The 18,257-nt window shown below is 46.7% G+C and overlaps 1 protein-coding gene across 4 annotated transcripts in view; it reads right to left on the reverse strand.

Annotated features, from left to right (window-relative positions):
• Positions 1-16,895, reverse strand: part of LOC135219377 (DNA repair protein RAD51 homolog 3-like) — a 247,163-nt gene extending 230,268 nt beyond the window's left edge. Inside the window, exons 1-2 of one of the 4 annotated variants that reach the window (XM_064256100.1) lie at positions 16,746-16,895; positions 2,921-3,055 (exon numbers count right to left, since the gene is read on the reverse strand). In XM_064256100.1, the coding sequence (XP_064112170.1) occupies positions 2,921-3,044 (124 nt within the window). In that variant the 5' untranslated portion in view covers positions 3,045-3,055; positions 16,746-16,895. Of the gene's footprint in view, positions 1-2,920; positions 3,056-4,440; positions 4,634-16,632 lie in introns of those variants that run through there. The other 3 variants (XM_064256101.1, XM_064256099.1, XM_064256102.1) reach the window with 3 other exon arrangements.
• Between the last annotated feature and the right edge of the window lie 1,362 nt (positions 16,896-18,257).

Raw genomic sequence — 18,257 nt, forward strand, 5'->3', positions numbered from 1 at the left:
GGAACTTCCATTGCTTCCAACCGGTTTGTCAGATCAAGGTGCTCTACAAGAGCCACCTGAGAGACGGAGCCCGGGTGAAGAATGACGAAAATCACTAGAAATACAATGTTTAGCACTCGATGAGATCCGACAAATAGACGAAAAAGAGCAGCTAGAATGTACTATGCTGATCAGGCGAAGAGAAACGCTCAGGGATATCCCACTTGCTGCAAGAAGGCTGAGGACTGAAGGGAGGCTCCTTCAACCTTTTGACAGGCAGTGGTAGAGATTGATCCCTGAATGAAAACCGCCTCTTCATGGGGTGACACTCATCAAGAAAACGCCATTGGCAGCCCTCGTTCTGAGAAGTCTCCCGAACTCGATGAAAGACAATACACTTCTGAGACACCTTTCCAGTAGTTGTCTCTCGACGCAACCTGGGATACAACAGGTTGGTCTGAGGGGGCGACTGTCCATGGACAGACCCCACTGAAACTCCCTTGGACCTCCAGTATGCCTCCTTCACGGTTCAGGGGAGTATAGCATTGACCTTTGCCTGGGAGAATCAGCAGGATGAACAGCCATATCCTCCACTGTCACTTCACTTTTTTCAAATTGAGCAAATAACACTTGCAATGATGATCCCAACTGGGCCACCATACTCGCTACTAAATTCAATTTTTTATCAAATTTACTCTCTAAGCTGGTGAAGTGATTGGGTTCGGAGTTGTGGGGAGCATGAGAAAGAGAACAGGAATAATAGGAAGAGAAACAATAGGAGCATCCATGCTACTAGACTGAAATGTTTTAGCCTGACTAGCTACTTTTCTCAAGCTGGCTTTAGCAGCCGCTCTTCTCTAAAGGTTTCTCTCTAATTTATTTAAGGGAGAATCTAAAGCCCTCCATTTCTCATCACTCCAATCCTTGCAGTCATCACACATCATGTTCACATTACAAACTTGTTACCTACAATTAGAGCAAAGGGTATGAGAGCCATATGAAAACTTTATACTAATTCGGGTATTGTAGCCTTTAATGCAGTACCGGAAACTAGAAGAGCTAGAATCAGACATGCCTAACTAGCTAACAAATTCACAGTAATACCAATCTAAACCAGAGGTGTCATGAGGGGGAGAGGGGGGGGGGGGGGGGGGGGGGTGGGGGGGGGGGGGGGGGGAGGGGGCTGGGAGAGACATATGTTCTCAGGCACAGTATTGAGGGGGGCGCCAAATGGAAGTTGGGAAGACATCTATTTTAGGGGGAATGAGGTGATGAAACCTGTAACTTAGAACCTTCAAGTTTTTATGAGTTTTCAATACATATTTTATATTTAATGTAGACTGACTTCCTTTAATGTTCATTATATATAAATGTAATCATTATGTGTTAATTACTATACTATAAAATTTTATTATGTAGTACTTGTAAAATAAGTGGTTCAGTGACTGTGAGTCAGTGCAAAGATATTGGATAGTTACCCCCATCAATCTAGTATTTCATTTTCTGCCATGAGCATTTTTTTGGGTGAATAATGAACTGCAGACTACAATAATTATTTCTGCATTATCATAAAGCTGATGCTGATGTTACTATCAATACAGAAAGTATTTTATTTATTTATCTTTTGCAATAAAAAATATATTAAGAAATTTTAATTAACGTAACTTTTTTCATTCTTGAATGAGAGAGACGTCAGTCACAATAACATTGTCAAGTTGTCAACACAACTTCACTGATTTATACAAGAGATCGCAAACAAAATAAACTTTGATGACGTGATAAGACAAATTTGCTGTTGTAGGTAAAAGCTACAGATAAAACTGTAAACACATTGTAACATGCTTCAATGTAATTCACTATAAATCCCTTTCTTTGTTTAGGTTTTCTGTTATCAATATCTATCTAATTATCTTTACATTCTAATACCTTTATACCATTTTATTTCCTTGCATATGGTTGATCATCCTAAGCGTCTGTCACTAATCTTTTTGTTTTCATTATTTTGAGGCATGCTAAACATTCTTTAAAGAAAAGTAAGTTTTAGGCTATAGTTAAGTGAATTAATTCATCTTTGTTCTTATCAGTTTCCTTTTCAGGCATTATAACTATTCAGTCTTTACCACAAAATCTTTTTTTTCCCTAGTATTAACTTCTATGTTGACAATAAATTGTTCATTTTCACGAATTTCTCAGCCCCCTGTATTCCATAATGTTTAACTTCTTTTTTAGTCAAATTGATTTAATTTGTTTTTAGTTATTAAGAGTTACTGGATACTGTGATGCTTTACTATAATCTACATTTTAGTTATCTTATCAACATTTTGGAAATTACTTATAAGGGCTAATGATTAATTAACTACAGGATATCTATCATATGTAAAGTAAACTACATATTTCAGTTTGCAAATTTGGTTTGTGTTCTATCATTCCGGAATATTATCATTATGCAAATTAGAATGTTTTGTTGTCAACACAATATATCTAAAATAATGGAGGCAAAAATTTCCTGCCAAGATTAGCATACTCAAATGAAAATAGTCCTCCTCCCCCAGCCCTCACCCCCCATTGCCTTTGGGGGCGCCATTAAAGACTTTGCCCCCGGGGGCCAGCAACCCTCATGACACCAGTAATCTATACAAACAAAACACTGTCAATACAATACCGAAAGGCTACCATAAGTGAATACTTCAACAATTCTGAGAAGACAAACGAAATTTCAAAAACCAAGCTGCTTTGAAGAACAGTGTTGACTGTATCCATGGCAAAAACAAATTGAGCTGTTAGTGTAGTTCTTCCTCTTCCTTGCAACGTAAATGGGCATGGCTAGTCACTTATATATACAAAAGAACCGCTGATGTGAATTTGGAAAATTCAAGCTGCTGTTGAGTAGAAACTCTTAGGTAAGTTACTTATAGTACTATAAAAGTATTGGGTACTGTACCTGCACTAAGTTCTGTTGGTGTTAAATTCTGAACATCTGCATCATACATAAAGTCTGTTTCCAAAAGCTTTCTAACCATTCGTGAACATAGGCCAAAGCTACTTAAAAGTTGCGTGGAACTCATCTTGAAATGACCTGCAATATAATTAGAAACTTACAGTTATTAAAATAAAGCACTAGACTGGTAAACATATTCATCGGTGTCTGTGTTTTTAAAAAATTAAGTGTAATATGAATGACATGACAATTTGTATACTCTGTGAAAATTTTCTTTAGTTTTTGTGAAAATATTTCAGGAATAACTGTATGAAGTGGACCCCCCGTGTTCGCGTTCTCTGGATTCGCAGACTCACACAATCGCGGATTTCTCTTGGGAACATTTCCCGGCATTATTCGCAGTATTTTCTATGAGAAATATCTACAAATTCCTGGTTTTTTTACCAATTTCATCATAAAATGCACTTTTTGTGATAAAACTATTAAAAAAACCAGGTATAACAATTGTTATGGGTTTTTTCTTGAGTTTTAACTAACCAAATAGGCTGTTTTCAGTGTTTTTATAGGGGTTCCAACTATTTGTGGATTCTAACTATTCACGGAGGGGGTCTGGTACACATCCCCCACGAATACGGGGGGGACCACTGTACATAGCTTGTGTCTAACTTGAGAGGTTACCATCAAGTAGACAAACTATGGTAAATACTGGTTCTAGGACAAAACTAAGAACTTGTATATGTGAACTATTTAATATGGCAATTTTTTTGCAATCAACTGTATCTTTCTAAATGCATATACAGGCATTCCCCAGTTATCAGTAGGGGTTCCGTTCTCGGCAGGGGTGCTGATAAGCGAAAACCATCATTAACCGAAATTCGGTAATTTATGGCACTTATGGTGCCAAGTTTCACTTAACAGTGCCTCTGTTAGGTATGTTATGCACCATAACTCTATGATCGGCACCTTATGGCGCCAATAACCAAAACTTGGTCCGTTATGGCGCCATAAATTGCTGATTTTAAGGTGTTAGACAAGTGCCCTAAACTGGATTGCCATTAACACAGTCTGTGATAACTGGGGACTGCCTGTAGTTAAGCCTAATGGAAGAAAACTCAAACTTAATTAACAGGCATAGGGAAATTCATACAGTGGTCCCCCCGTATTTGCAGGGGATGCGTACCAGACCCCCCGTGAATAGTTAGAACCTGTGAATAATTGGAACCCATATAAAATTGCTAAAAACAGCCTATTTTGTTAGCTAAATCTCAAGAAAAAACCACTAAAAATGTTCATACTTGGTTATTTTAATACTTTTATCACAAAAAGTGCATTTTATGATGAAATTAATAAAAAAAAACCAGAATTTGTAGATATTTCTCATAGAAAAATACTGCAAATGAGCAAATTTTCAGTGAATAATGCAGGGAAACATTCCGGAGAAAAATCAACGAATGTGTGAATCCGCTAATCTGGAGAACGCAAATACAGGGGGTCCACTGTACTGAAATACCAGACCTACTAACCATTCCACATTGGCACTCGATTCGCCTGTACGTATTTAGATTAAATCTTCTGCACTTTATTTGTTTAAGGTCATAATTGTTACTAATGCTTATTTTTTTTAGTAAATATTTTTATATCCTCAGTAAGGTTGCCAAGCTAGTTCTGACCTTACCTCACAGTAATGCTAACGAAGAATGAGTTCACCCATAAGGTTTGGTATGAGTACTATAAACCAAAATTGAATTACTTGAGAAAGCTAAGTCATCAACATATGCATAAACCCAAGCACATTCTAAAAAATGATATCACTCTATCATATTCTGCCCATAAAATACAGGCAATAATATGTAAAACAGGCTATATACACAGACATTTTGTCACATGGCTATAAATATGCATTTTTCTTTCATTTTGGTGTATTTATTCATGAAATTATGCATCTATGTTCTTAGTATAGATAAAAGCAATATTTTGAGAATTACTGGATGAATTTTATCAAAACAATGACATTCTGTCTTGGATTTATGGATCTCCCGCATTTTTTCGTAAATCTCCAGCATTTTTTTATAGGTAATCTGCAGCAAAAGTTTCAGGTAGGGTTGACACTTCTGAAATATGACAATTTGTCCAAAATTGCATTTTTCCTAACTATACAAACCTGAGTCCTTTTACAATAGGAAGATACTAGCGGCAGCTGGATAGGTCGTAAGCTTTCGAACAAGGGGTTCGGTAGTTAACTGCTTGTCCGACAGGCGCGCGCGCGCGACTGGGAGGTAAACAAATCACTTTTGCTTTGGCCCAAGCAAAAACTGCAGAGTGAGGGGTGGCATGATGGTGGGGCTATGTGTAAAAGGACCTCAGGCTTTGTATAGTTAGGAAAAATGCAATTTTGGACAAATTGTCATTTGTTCCGACACGGCATACAAACCTTCGGTCCTTTTTACAATAGGAAGACTCACTCTTGGTGGGTGGAATCTGAGTCTTTTGTGAACAGACTGGTGTTCGCCCAACCTTGGAAGCCTCCCTGGTCGTAAGAGCGAGGGAGGGATCCAAGCCTCTGTCCGATTGATCGGGGTGTGCACCGCAGGATCAATGGTCAGTACCTCTGGGAACCTAAGGGGTACTAAGAGGGGCATGCGCATCTCTTCGTACCAGCAATGCAAGAACTTGTTCCTGTACAGGAGCAAATATAAAGTCATGGGTTTGACTCTTGTAGGCATCCACTTCCCCCCCTTGTAGAAGGAAGTGGTGGATATTCTGCTCCTATCCCTAGTGAAAGGGATAGGAGGATGGGGCTCTGTCATATAGCTCACCTGCATCTCGTCCTCATCCAGCGTAGTGACGACCATGGCCCTCTGCCCACAGGTAGAGGGGAAGGAAAAGATGGGAAGAGAGAGCCAGTCACTCACTCACTCACACATCCATCCACACAGTCACACCAGGACTCGATGCTGTTCAGCTGCGAGGGTCTGGGTTAGCTACACAACTTTGTTGAGCAGCACCACTCGGGTCCCAAGGAGAAGGTATCCAAGGACCTGTGGGCAATATCCGAAGGTAGAAGACGTAAAGGTAGTCTGGTTAGACCAGACCCCTGCCTTCAGGACCTGCGCCACGGAGAAGTTCTTGCGAAACGCCAACGAGGGGCCAATACTTCTGACTTCGTGAGCTCTCGGACGGGACGTACGGATGTCGTCACTACCATCAGCCTCATACGCCCTCCTGATGACCTCACGCAGCCAGAATGAAAGAGTGTTCTTGGATACTTCTTTCTTGGTGACCCCGTGCTAACGAAGAGGCGTCGACACTCAGGCCTGAGGTGTCGAGTTCTCTTCAGATAGCGCCGTAGCGCCCTCACAGGACAAAGCAGCATCTCATCCGCATCATTATCGGTGAAGTCCAATAGGGAGGGAATCGTGAATGACTCGAACCTGTCATCAGGGACTGACGGTTTCTGAGTCTTCGCAACGAAGTTCGGGACGAAATCGAGCGTCACGGATCCCCATCCCCTGGAGTGTCGTACATCATAGGAAAGACCATGAAGTTCCCCTACTCTCTTCGCCGATGCCAGGGCAGCAAGAAGAGGGTCTTGAGGGTCAGATCCCTGTCTGACGACTCTCGGAGTGGCTCGAACGGTGTTCGAGTCAGACTCCTAAGGACGAGGAGTCACGTTCCCACGCAGGGGGGGCTGAGTTCCCTGGGTGGGCAAGACCTCTCGAAGCTCCTCATCAGCAAGGAGATCTCGAACGAGTTCGAGATGTCCAACCCCCTCAGTTTCAGGACGAGCGCCAAGGCGGCTCTGTATCCTTTAACTGTGGGGACTGAAAGGAGCTTCTCTCGGCGAAGAAACACGAGGAAATCCGCTACCTGCTGAAGGAGTGGCTCTGAGAGGAGATAGACCCCGTCTACGACACCAACCACAGAAGACGGCCCACTTCCCCTGGTACACAGCTGCAGAGGACTGACGGACGTTTCCAGCCATCTCTGTTGCTGCGCTACGAGAAAAGCCTCTCGTTCGCAAGAGATGGTGGATAACAGCCAGCCGTGAAGACGTAGGGACTGGACTGCTCGGTGGTACCGCTCGACGTGTGGCTGGGCGAGAAGGTTGTGCCAAGGGGGAATCTCTCTCGGTTCTCCTGCGAGAAGGAGCCAGCAGGTCCGGATACCAAATGGCCTGTGGCCATTTGGGAGCCACCAGGATCATCCTGAGATTCGGGGTGACCAGCGCTCGACTGATCACCTTGCGAATCAGGCTGAACGGGGGAAAGGCATAGGCGAAGAGGTTTGTCCCACGGGTGTTGAAGAGCGTCCTCTGCAGCTGCCCATGGGTCCGGCACGGCCGAGAAGAACACCTGGAGCTTCCTGTTGTGCCGGGTGGCGAACAGATCCACGACTGGTCGCCCACAGGTCGAAGAGCCTTTCCGCCACGTCCTGGTGTAGAGACCATTCGGTCCCTATCACCTGATCCCGACGGCTGAGCGTTGTCTGCTACTACATTCCTCTTCCCTGGAATGTAGCGTGCCGACAGCTCTATTGAGTGTGCCTGAGCCCACTCGTGCACCTGCCGAGTCAACTGGTACAACGGGTAGAGGACACTAGGCCCCCCTGTTTGTTGACGTAAGCCACCACCGTGGTGTTGTCGCACATCAACACCACTGAGTGTCCCATCAAGCGGTCCTGAAAACTCTTGGAGAGCGAGGAACGCTGCCTTGAGTTCCAGTACATTGATGTGAAGGTGCTTGTCGTTCTCGTCCCACACTCCTGAAGTCAGCAACTCCTCCAGGTGTGCGCCCCATCCCTCGGTCGATGCGTCTGAGAACAGCTGCATGTCCGGGGGGGGAGTGCGCAGAGGCACTCCTCTTAAGATGGTTCCTGTCGTCGAGCCACCAGGCTAGGTCCTGCCTCACCTCCTGTGTCAGTGACACTGAAAGCTTGGGGGATCCGTCGCCTGTGACCAACTCTCCTTTAGTCTCCATTGAAGAGACCGCAGGTGAAGACGCCCGTGAGGGACTAACTTCTCGAGTGACGACAGGTGTCGATCACGACTTGCCATCGCTGAGCTACCTGGTTCCTGACCAGACGGACAGGAACTGGTTGGCCTGCCTCTCTACGAATCTGCTTATCCGCGGAGTCTGCGGGGAAGACTCGCCTGCTACCGTGTCGATCAGCATACCCAGGTACTTCATCCTCTGCTTGGGCTCGAGATCGGACTTCTCGAAGTTCCACAACGATCCCCAGATCGCGACAGAACTCGAGCAGTCGATCCCTGTCCTGTAGCAACTGCGAGCGGGAGCTCGCCAGGACTAACCAATCGTCGAGATTACCTCATCAGACGTATCCCGTGCGAATGGGCCCAACCCAAGCAGACACCAGAGTGAACACTCGCGTGAACACCTGTGGGGCGGTTGAGAGACCGAAGCACAGTGCCCTGAACTGGTACACCGTCCCGTCGAGGATGAAGCGGAGGTACTTTCTGGAGGACTGATGAATGGGTATTTGGAAATACGCATCCTTCAAGTCCACTGAAAGCATGAAATCGTTCTCCCTGATGGAGTCGAGCACTGAGCGTGCCGTCTCCATCGTGAACCGGGTCTGGCGAACAAACCGGTTCAGGGGAGAGAGATCTATCACCGGGCGCCAGCCTCCCGTAGACTTTTCCACCAGGAAGAGTCGACTGTAAAAGCCCGGTGACTGATCCGTGACGATCTCTACAGCTCTCTTGCTCAGCATGGTCTTGATCTCCTGTCTGAGTGCTACGTCCTTCGGTGACCCGGGGGACGTACGACTGCTGTTGGACCGGGTTGGAGGTGAGGGGTGGCCGAGATTCGAAGGGTAATAGATATCCCTCCCGAAGGACACTACAATCCAGGTCTCGGCGCCGTTTAGCGCTGCCAAGTTGCCCAATGGCTGGCCAGGCACCCCCCGCACTTCCGGCAGCAGGTGAGGGGGAACGCCCCGTCCCTAGCGTTTCCCCCTTTCTTCGACTTCTTCCCAGAGCCTCCACGGGATGAGGAGGGCTGGGAGGAGGGCTGGTTACGGCCCCCCTTCCCTGCTAGAAGTCGAAGAAGACAGAGTCATTCCTCGGGGCTTCGACGCAGCAACCGTCTTAGCAGCCGAGGAAGCGCTAGCCGAGCTCTTAGACTTGGCCGCAGTCCGAGGCTGCCCAGAAGCCTTCGAGACTGCCTGGTGAACCAGACGGTCACTGTCATCAGTGCGCCGTCTGTCCACCGCAGCGTCCACCATCTCTCCTGGGAAGAGAGACGTGGAACTCCGTAAAGGTCCGTTTCGAAGTCCCAATGCCGCTTCACGCCCGGCCGCCCTGGAAACCCGAGTAAGGACAGCGTCCCTTCGTCGGAGGACCAGGTTGGCCCACAGGTTCACCGTCTGGTGGGCAAGGAAAGAGAGGCTCTTCCCCAGACTGGCAAAGTCCCTCCCGAAGGCCGAGTCATCTTCGGGAGAAATTCCCCCGGAGTTGGCTGCGACCTTAGATACTGTGAGGGACCACAGATCTAGCCAGGAGACGGCCTGGAAAGCTGCCATGGCGGTAGATTCCAGGCCTAGTGCCTCTTGCTGCGAGAACCACAGGTTCTCGGACAGGAGCTGTTGCAGAGACACACCCGGAGTCAGCCTAGCTAACTCCGGGTTCACCTGTTTGGGCGGCATCGGATCTTCAGATGGCACGTAAAACCGCCGCTGTCGTAGCAGAGGAGGTGGAAGTAGCTTGCTAGACCTGCCAGACTTCAGAGAACCGTCCTGTCCAGAGACAAGCGATTCGACTTGGTCCAGCACTGAGTCAGCCAGCTCTGATCGCGGCAAACCCACCGTCGGTCTGGGTTCCCTCTTCGGGGCCCCGGGGGGAGAACGACTCGAGCCGGGACGTCGGCTCGGATGGTGGGAGCGGCGATCCTTCCCCGAGGTCGTTGTGCTGACGAATCAGCGCAATAACCTCGGCAAAGTTCCTCTGGATCTCTGGAGTGACAGCATCCTGTGGAGTCGGACCGTCCAGTCCCTCAAACAGGAGCACCTCCCGAGACCCTCCTCCCTCAAGGAGAGGAGCAGCGACAGCCCCCTCTCGGTCTCCTCCAACCACCTGTGCGTACGACCTGGCTGGTCCGAGAACCGAGCCTGGTACGTACGACGACGTGGCGGGATCCTGAAGGGCGCACCCTTCACGATCACTCCTCAATACCTCGCCCCTCCCGGTGTAACCCGAGGAGGTTGAAGGTATGGGAGAGGCAGACCTGACGCTCTCTCCTCGCTCACTGGCAGAACCAGCGGGCTTGGAGGACTGCAGGCGATCGTCAACCCGCGGGGTGGCGATCGAGCTGCAGACTAGTCGAGCCGTCTCGCTGTGGAGAACGGCTGGACCGAGAACAGCGGCCCCGGTCTCGTGTGTCAGAGGAGTGGTGCTGGTCGCCGTACCCGATCGCTCTCTGTGAGAGCGACGGTCAGGCAGTCGACCGGCGAGCTCCACTGTCACGGTGAGACCGGTGCGTATCCTCACGGTGCGTCAGTTCGCTGGTACCAGCCGTTGGTGGTGACGACGAACGGGGGGACCTCTTCCCAGCCTCAGCCCGTGGCCGGTCATGGGACCGTCACGTCCGCGGGTAGCTCGCTGCTCGCCGCGAGAGCGAGAGCTGGTCTGGTGAGAGTCGCGTGAGCGGCTGTCACCAGTCTTCCGCTCCGTGCCGTGAACCTGACGCTGAGCGGACTCAGAGGTCTGGTTCCTGGCTGCACGGTCGCTGGTAGGCGACCGTACACTCGGTACCTCTCGCGAACGAGCGGCCGAGCCGGATCCTGCTGCTGTGGCCGAACCACTGACAGCAGGTGAGGAAGTGCCGGTGTTAGCCGGCACCCCTCTGGTCCCCGTAGTCTTCTTCCTTGCGGAGAAGAAGAGACGGGTCCTGCCTCCCGAAGGAGCAGGCGACCAGCGGAAGAACCCCCCGTCTCACCAGAGCGAGACGGGCCCTTAGAAGCTCCCGAAGGAGACTTCTTTAGGGGGGGGGGAGGCGACCTTCTTCTCTTAGGCGGGGGAGCCTTAGAAGAAGAAGGGGAAGAGGCGGCAGACGACGACGACGAAGAAGACGATGAAGACGACGACGACACCTTCCTCCTCTTCTTCTTCTTCTTCGTCAACCTCCTCAGGACCGACGTCAGGTCTGTCATCCAGGACGGAGCCGGGGCTGCTGTTGCCGAAGCAACAGGGCCCGGACGTACCTGTCCTGAACAGACCAGCATCGGGAGCAGCGGCGCCAGGAACAGGAAACAACATCAGCAGGTGCGAGCATCACAGGAACGGCAGTTAGAGACGGCAGGAGCAGGAACAGGAAACCAGCAGCTCAGTGGTCACGGCAGGTACGGCAGACTGAGAGGGTGGTACAGCTGGTCGAACCAGCGGCACAGACGTCATCGGTACCGGTGGGAGGTCCAGGGGCGAGCTCTTCGGGCACGTGAAGTCCGGTCGCGGCAGCACGGCAAACCCAGGTGGCGGCATCACACTCCCCCGAGTTACGGCGACTGGCCCCTGCACCGATGTTGTGGGTGTTACAGAGACCGCGTGCTGGGTGTACACCAGATGAGGAGGTGACGCGTAGCGGGTGTTGTCAGGGTCGTGGTGGTGGTTGTGACCGTTGCATGCGTAACCGCCACGGAGCCAGCGAGATGATAGAGCAGCCCCTGGACACTCGGCAGCGCAATGCCAGTCCCCAACGATGCCCACACCTGTCCGAGGTCATCCTTCACGGCAACCGCCCACCTGAGGAGCAAAAGTCGGGTGATTAGAAGGATCCTCTACCCGCTTCACGCGAAGACGAGCGGATAGAGGGACCCCGAATACAACTCTACGTCGGGTATCTAGCGCCCTCCTCCACACTCGACACGTCGGGAGAGGAGAAGGACTAGACACCCCCCCCGAAGGGGAAGGCGCGAGACGTGGAAGTTGAGCGGGCGGAGGAAAGAAGACGAAGTGTCCGTCACCAAAGGAGTCGCGGGAGAGCTTTCCGACGACTCCTTTGCAGGCCTTCGCTTCTTCCTGCCCTCATACAAAGTCCACTGCGCCTCCGACCAGTCAATACACACATCACAGGGCTCGGCCCGGGTGCATTCGCAGCCCCACCGCCCCCGGCACGAGCACACAAAACATGAGGGTCAATCTCCGGGAATGATCTAAACTTCCCGCATTTGCGCCCTTCGATACCCGGGCAAAGTCTCCTTGGGGTAGCGAGGCGAGGAGATTCCATCATTATTCACTTGCAGGAGTTAATTAAATGATGAGAAGAGAGAATAATTGTACTTACAAGCTCTTTCATACACAATTACAAACAAACTTAGAAAAGCAAACGACGAGCAGCGGGCAGAGAGCGAACACACACGTCATCCACTGTGAGGCCGAAAGCAAAAGTGATTTGTTTACCTCCCAGTCGCGCGCTAGAAGCGCGCCTGTCGGACAAGCAGTTAACTACCGAACCCCTTGTTTTAAATTCGGAAAGCTTACGACCTATCCAGCTGCCGCCTAGTATCTTCCTATGTAAAAGGACCGAAGGTTTGTATGCCGTGTCGGAACAAACTCTCAATTAATGAACGAATTGGATATTGTTATGTCAGCTGTATCCTAATCGTGATAGATATTGATATGGCTGTGAATTGCATATGCGCAAACCCTTGTGTACCGCCTCAGGCATATAAGAGACAGCGAGAAAATGGCGACCGAGCAACATGAACCATGTAATAATAAATCAGTTTTGGGTGAAAAACAATGTTTTCGGGTTTCAACAAGCTGAAAAAGGCAATAGGCTAGATGTCTAAAAAGAGTCAAATTTCCAGAAATTGTATATCTGTAGGTTAACTTAATATGCTAACCTATATGTTAGTCTTCCTCTAAGTTTTTCTTTAAGGGGGGTATAGTTTCTACCCCCCCGTCAGGTAACACATTCTACTAGGTTAGGTTAGTATGCTAAACTAGTGTATGACGTATGCCCAATTCACAGCCATACCAATATCAATGACGATCAGTACTAGTATACAACTGCTGTACCAATAGGTATCCTGTGCCATTAATGAAACACTATCATACCTAGTAATAGGAGAGGCAAGTTAAAGCAAGCTTAGTTTAGGATACATCCATTTTTTATCATCTTTGATGATTTGCTTTTAAGGTAGGTGTGACCTGTGGAATTAGGCTTAACAGGTGTAACTCTTCTGCAGCTGAACAATTTAGGCTATTCTACAGACGTCTAAATTAACTAGGCTAATATAGGCAGTAGTATACCTACTATACTCTGTTTTTTTTCACCTGTCCATCCGCCCGTGGTGTTTTTGTATGGTAACACTGCGTCCCGGCCTTTAAATAGTTACGCTATGTGTAAGTTTTAGGTAAATAAAAGGATAACTGGGTGTACATTTGCAACTGAAAAGTGTTTTAATAATTTACTGTATGCGAAGGGTAGTCTGCATATTCGTTGGGCAGGCCTCGTAACCCCTTCTGTCCGGGCCGACAATCCCTCCGCCAAGGTAAGTAGTTCCATCCGAAACAGCTGACCGAAAAAACAGCTGACGAAACAGCTGACGACCTCGTGTGCCCCGATGCGCGGACCCCAAGGCCGACCCAAGAAGCCATGCGACCTTCCCAGTCGCTTCTTGGTGTCCTTCCCGAACATGGCTTCGTCCTCCTGCCCATCCCGCCGACCTCGCGGTATCCCACTCACGAAGAGTTTGCTGCGCTCAATCCGGTCTCTTTCCTTGATTTGATGCTATTATTGTAATGACGAAAAAAGGTTCATTGTTTAATATTTTGTTTAATGAAAAGAAGTGGCCATTATTGGCGATTTCAGCGGTCAGTGTATAAGTGTGATGAAGGCACATTCGCCCTGATCAAGCATGGCGAAACATTCCAGTGGCGGTTGTAACGTTCGAAGATGTCGGAAACTGAAAGCAATTCGGAAATGGCTCCTTCTTCTGGGTCACACCTATCCTACAAGACTATTTTGGGCTTGATCTATTGCTGGCTTTACGAACTTCCCCAGACATTGTAAAGATGAATCTGCGTATAGGTTCCCGACCATACCATAGTTGATTGTACAATTTCTGCCGGCGAAGTTTGTATGAGATGTGGCAGGACAACCGGAAAATCGGGGGGCCAGGACACATCGTGGAAATTGACGAATCCAAATTTGGGAAGAGAAAATTCCATAAAGGTAGACGTGTCGATGGTGTTGGGTCCTTGGTGGGATTGATCGCGAAAACAAAGGACACATTCTTTCAAGTTGTTCCCGATAGATCTGCAGAAAACACTCCTCCCAATTTTAATTGAAAAACATTCATCCAGAGTCAACGTAATTTCAGATTGTTGGAAATCCTACCACACGTTAAGTCAGCATTTCAAAACACACCTTAATGTAAATCATTCACTACATTTTGTTGATCCCAATGATAAACGCATACACACAAACACAATAGAATCCACATGGCGGTGTCTTGAAACGAAATGTTTTGCCTAGAAGTGGTACAGTAAAAACATTATATAGTTCATATTTTTCCATGTATTGCATTAAGAAGCGTTACCTTTCAAATGTAGATTGTCCTTTTAAAGCTTTTTTAGAATTAGTTAAACGTGCATATCCATTAAATAGAGTAGTTTCAACACCCGTTAAAATGCGGTTTAATTCCACTGAAACGCAACAATCATTGATAGATCGCTCTACCCAAACGGATCCGTTTAAAAAATAAAACGCGAGTGTTTGTCCCCCCAATAATCATCCGGCCCGATCCCGCCAAAAATCACTCCAGCCAGCTCCGAAGAGAGGAAGGTTCGAACCGTCCGAATTGTCTGACGATTCCGATTTCGAGCTTTAGTTCTACCCGTCCGACTTGTCTGCCGATTTCCGATTTCGACTCCCGATTTGCAACCCAACAAAGGTAAGTCCGGTTTTCGGTATACTTTTTTTTTTTTTTTTTTTTTCAGATCATACGACCTTGCTCGATTCAATTATCTGTATTTTTTTTCTAAGTAGGCCAACGAAAGTGTTAGTCCACCCGTTCTAACTCGGCTTAGGTGGGTTCGTTTCGTTACGGTCATTTTTAGTTAGGTACGTTCGTTTTTTTTCTATGTAACCACAGCCGTTATCAATGTAAATGCGTTATTTTAATTATTTTGTCCAAATTAAGCACGCCATTGTTATTTCCGCTATGCCGAAGTCAGGCACGCTCAACACATCCGAACATTCACGTCCGCTAGAAGTCACGTGTTTCGAACGCAGTCCATGTGTTCGCGCAAACAACGTGGCCGTGACTTTAACCAATGTATTCTTGGAAATATTCATTTTGTTTAGTTATCAGTAAGGATATACGGGTGTCATCCATATGTATGGACAAGTTATATTGGTTAGATATTTTAATTGGTAACTTACTACACAGGGGGGTCCAGGGGGGCGAAAGACCCCTGGCCAGGTAAGGACATGCAACTTGAGTTTGGATTAGTAGTTCCATTGGTAGTAGCTCCTGGTTAATATACCTAACTGGGGGGTCCAGGTCCCGACCCCGGCCAGGTAAGGAGGTGGACCATTCTAAACTATGGTTAGGTATGGTTCCTTTTGGTTGGTTACAATCACTAATAATACTATACTGGGGGGTCCAGGGGGGCGAAGCCCCCCCCCCCGGGCAGGGAAGGGACGTGGACACTAATATGGGTTAGGTTGGTTCCTTTTGGTTAGGTAGCAATCATTAATATCTATACTGGGGGGCCAAGGGGGGGCAAGCCCCCGGCCCAGGTAAGGGCACGCGGCCTAAGTTTGGTTAGGTTGGTTTCGTTTGGTTACGATCACCGGAGCTCCTACAGTTTGTTGGAACAGGAGCTCCTACAGTTTAGTTGGAACAGGGAGCTCCTACAGTTTAGTGGAACAGGAGCTCCTACAGTTTAGTTGGAACAGGAGCTCCTACAGTTTAGTTGGAACAGGAGCTCCTACAGTTTAGTTGGAACAGGAGCTCCTACAGTTTAGTTGGAACAGGAGCTCCTACAGTTTAGTTGGAACAGGAGCTCCTACAGTTTAGTTGGCCACGTGTTCCGTCTGCCAGGGTTTCGTGGTTTTCCTTTTTCATTTTCGTCGTCTGCCCTCTCTCCCCACCGAAAAACCCAACCCCCCCGGTTTCCCAATCGGTCCCCCCTTACCGTTTTCATTTACTTTTAACCAAAACTCGTTTGTGTTCCCCACCCAAAAACCAAAACGGTTCCCAACTAGGGTCCCCCATTACCGTTTTTTAGGTTTTCGGGTTTTCCAACACTACACGTTTTCAAAACTAGCGCCAAAACAAACGGCCGCCATCTTGTTTGTATTCATCCGCCGATGCTCGGGCAGAAAGTACTCTGGGCACACGAATCTGCAGGCGCTCCGTATGCGAATTACACCGTTAATATTCGAAATAGAATATTATTATACTAATCGTTGAATGTAAGCTGAATGTAACTACTATTTAAAGCCCGGGACGCAGTGTTACCATACAAAAACACCACAGGCGGATGGACAGATGAAAAAAAACAGAGTAGCCTATAGCCTAACTACCTACTGGCAAGAAATTCTGGGGTTGGAAAAGATTAAAATGAAGAAAATGTCATTCAATGTGGACCAGCTAGCTATTTTCACTTACAATGTATGAAGCCCAGTGGGTCATTCTGCGATAGCCTATAGTAAGGGGATGTTTATAGAAATTGAAAGGATAAATACCTGATCGTAAATTGGTTTTAGTTAGCCTACCCTATTATTTTCAGTGTACGCATAAGTAGGGCGGAATAGGGAAAAAGACGTAACATGCTGACAAGTTGGCCCTTGCAACATACCTAGCTAGTCTATGGGTTGCAATTATCGTTTCGTAAGCAAATTCCCGACGTGCCACTATTACTAAAGACTACCAATCAAAATGTTCACATGGACGAAAATAACTGGCCAACTTAAGTTACGCGCTGAGCTGATCAGCTTACAGCTAGCAGTAGTAGTATGGGTCGAGGCAATGCCTTTGCAACCGCGCCTCTTATCTTGAGTTTTTTTTTTTTTTATTTGTTGAGCTCTTTCCTTTTTTTCTCTTTTTTTCCACATCAAGTATATGGTTTCTTTTCTTATTTCGTTGTTACCTGTAAATAGAAATTTTCCCTCTATGTCACTTTCCTTCTCTTCATACGGTTGCTGTAGCCCTATTGCTTTAACACGTTCTTCTCTATAAGTACAACAATATAAGAGGAAGGGAAATATGTCTTCTACTGTATTATGGCAAAAAGGACAACAGGTGTTCTCATTCTGGTGCCTTTTTGCTATATTTGAATTAAGAGAGTTGGTTCTGGCTTTGAAGAGAAGTATTGAACCAGCAGAATTATCATAAATTTCTTCATCTTTTATTTATCTTTTCCACGTTTTATTTATATTCACAGTCACTTTATTTTCCAAATCTTCTTTCCACCTCTCTGTGTCCCATATTCTGGCTTTGTCCTTTATTTCTGTTCTAGACATTCCTTCCAATTTTCTTAAATTTATTCTAACTTCATGAATGTACTTTTCCACTGTTTTCCACCATTTTCTTTCCTTTTCTTGCATATCTATAATTATTTTCTTTAGTATCTCTTTCCGTCCATGTAAAGTATTATTTACATAGCTTATCTTCCCACTCATAATTCTACTTTTCATGGAAGATGCTCCCCCCTTAATGTGGCTACTACGGTACTTCTACATGCTCCTAATATTTTCCTATATACCCCATTCTCTATTCTTTGTAATTTTTCTATTTCTGTGTCTGTTAGATAAACCACATTGGTTCCATATAAGACTGATGGTAGAGCTATATTTGTCCAGAATGTTTTGCCTATTAGAACTTTGTTGCAGCTTTTTTCTATCACGGAATAGGTTAGGTTAGCTAATTTCTGTGCTTTATTCAACATTTCCCTTTTCTGTAGCTTAAACAGATTTCTAGAATCATTTATCTTTATTCCTAAATATGTTATGTTCTCCCTCACTTTTATATTCTCTGGTTTATCCTTCATATTGAATATAATTATGCTGCTTTTCTCTTTATTTCTAGCCCACATTTATTTCCTATATCTATTAAAATCTTTATATTTATTCTTGCATCTTCTATATTACTTGCTAAAACTAACCCATCGTCAGCGAAGAAAAGTGTCCCTGTCTTTACTAGTTCATTTTCAAATCCTGTCCCTTCCTCCTCCATTTTCTTAATTATTAAATACGTCATCAGTTTGAAAAGTGAAGTAAAACCTGTGCAACCTTGCCTAATCCCACTAGTAATTCCCATTTCCTGTTCAACTCCCTCCCCTAGGTCTATTATTGTGCTACCCCCTTCATAT

Source organism: Macrobrachium nipponense, chromosome 1 (assembly GCF_015104395.2).
Source record: "Macrobrachium nipponense isolate FS-2020 chromosome 1, ASM1510439v2, whole genome shotgun sequence".
NCBI lineage: Eukaryota > Metazoa > Arthropoda > Malacostraca > Decapoda > Palaemonidae > Macrobrachium > Macrobrachium nipponense.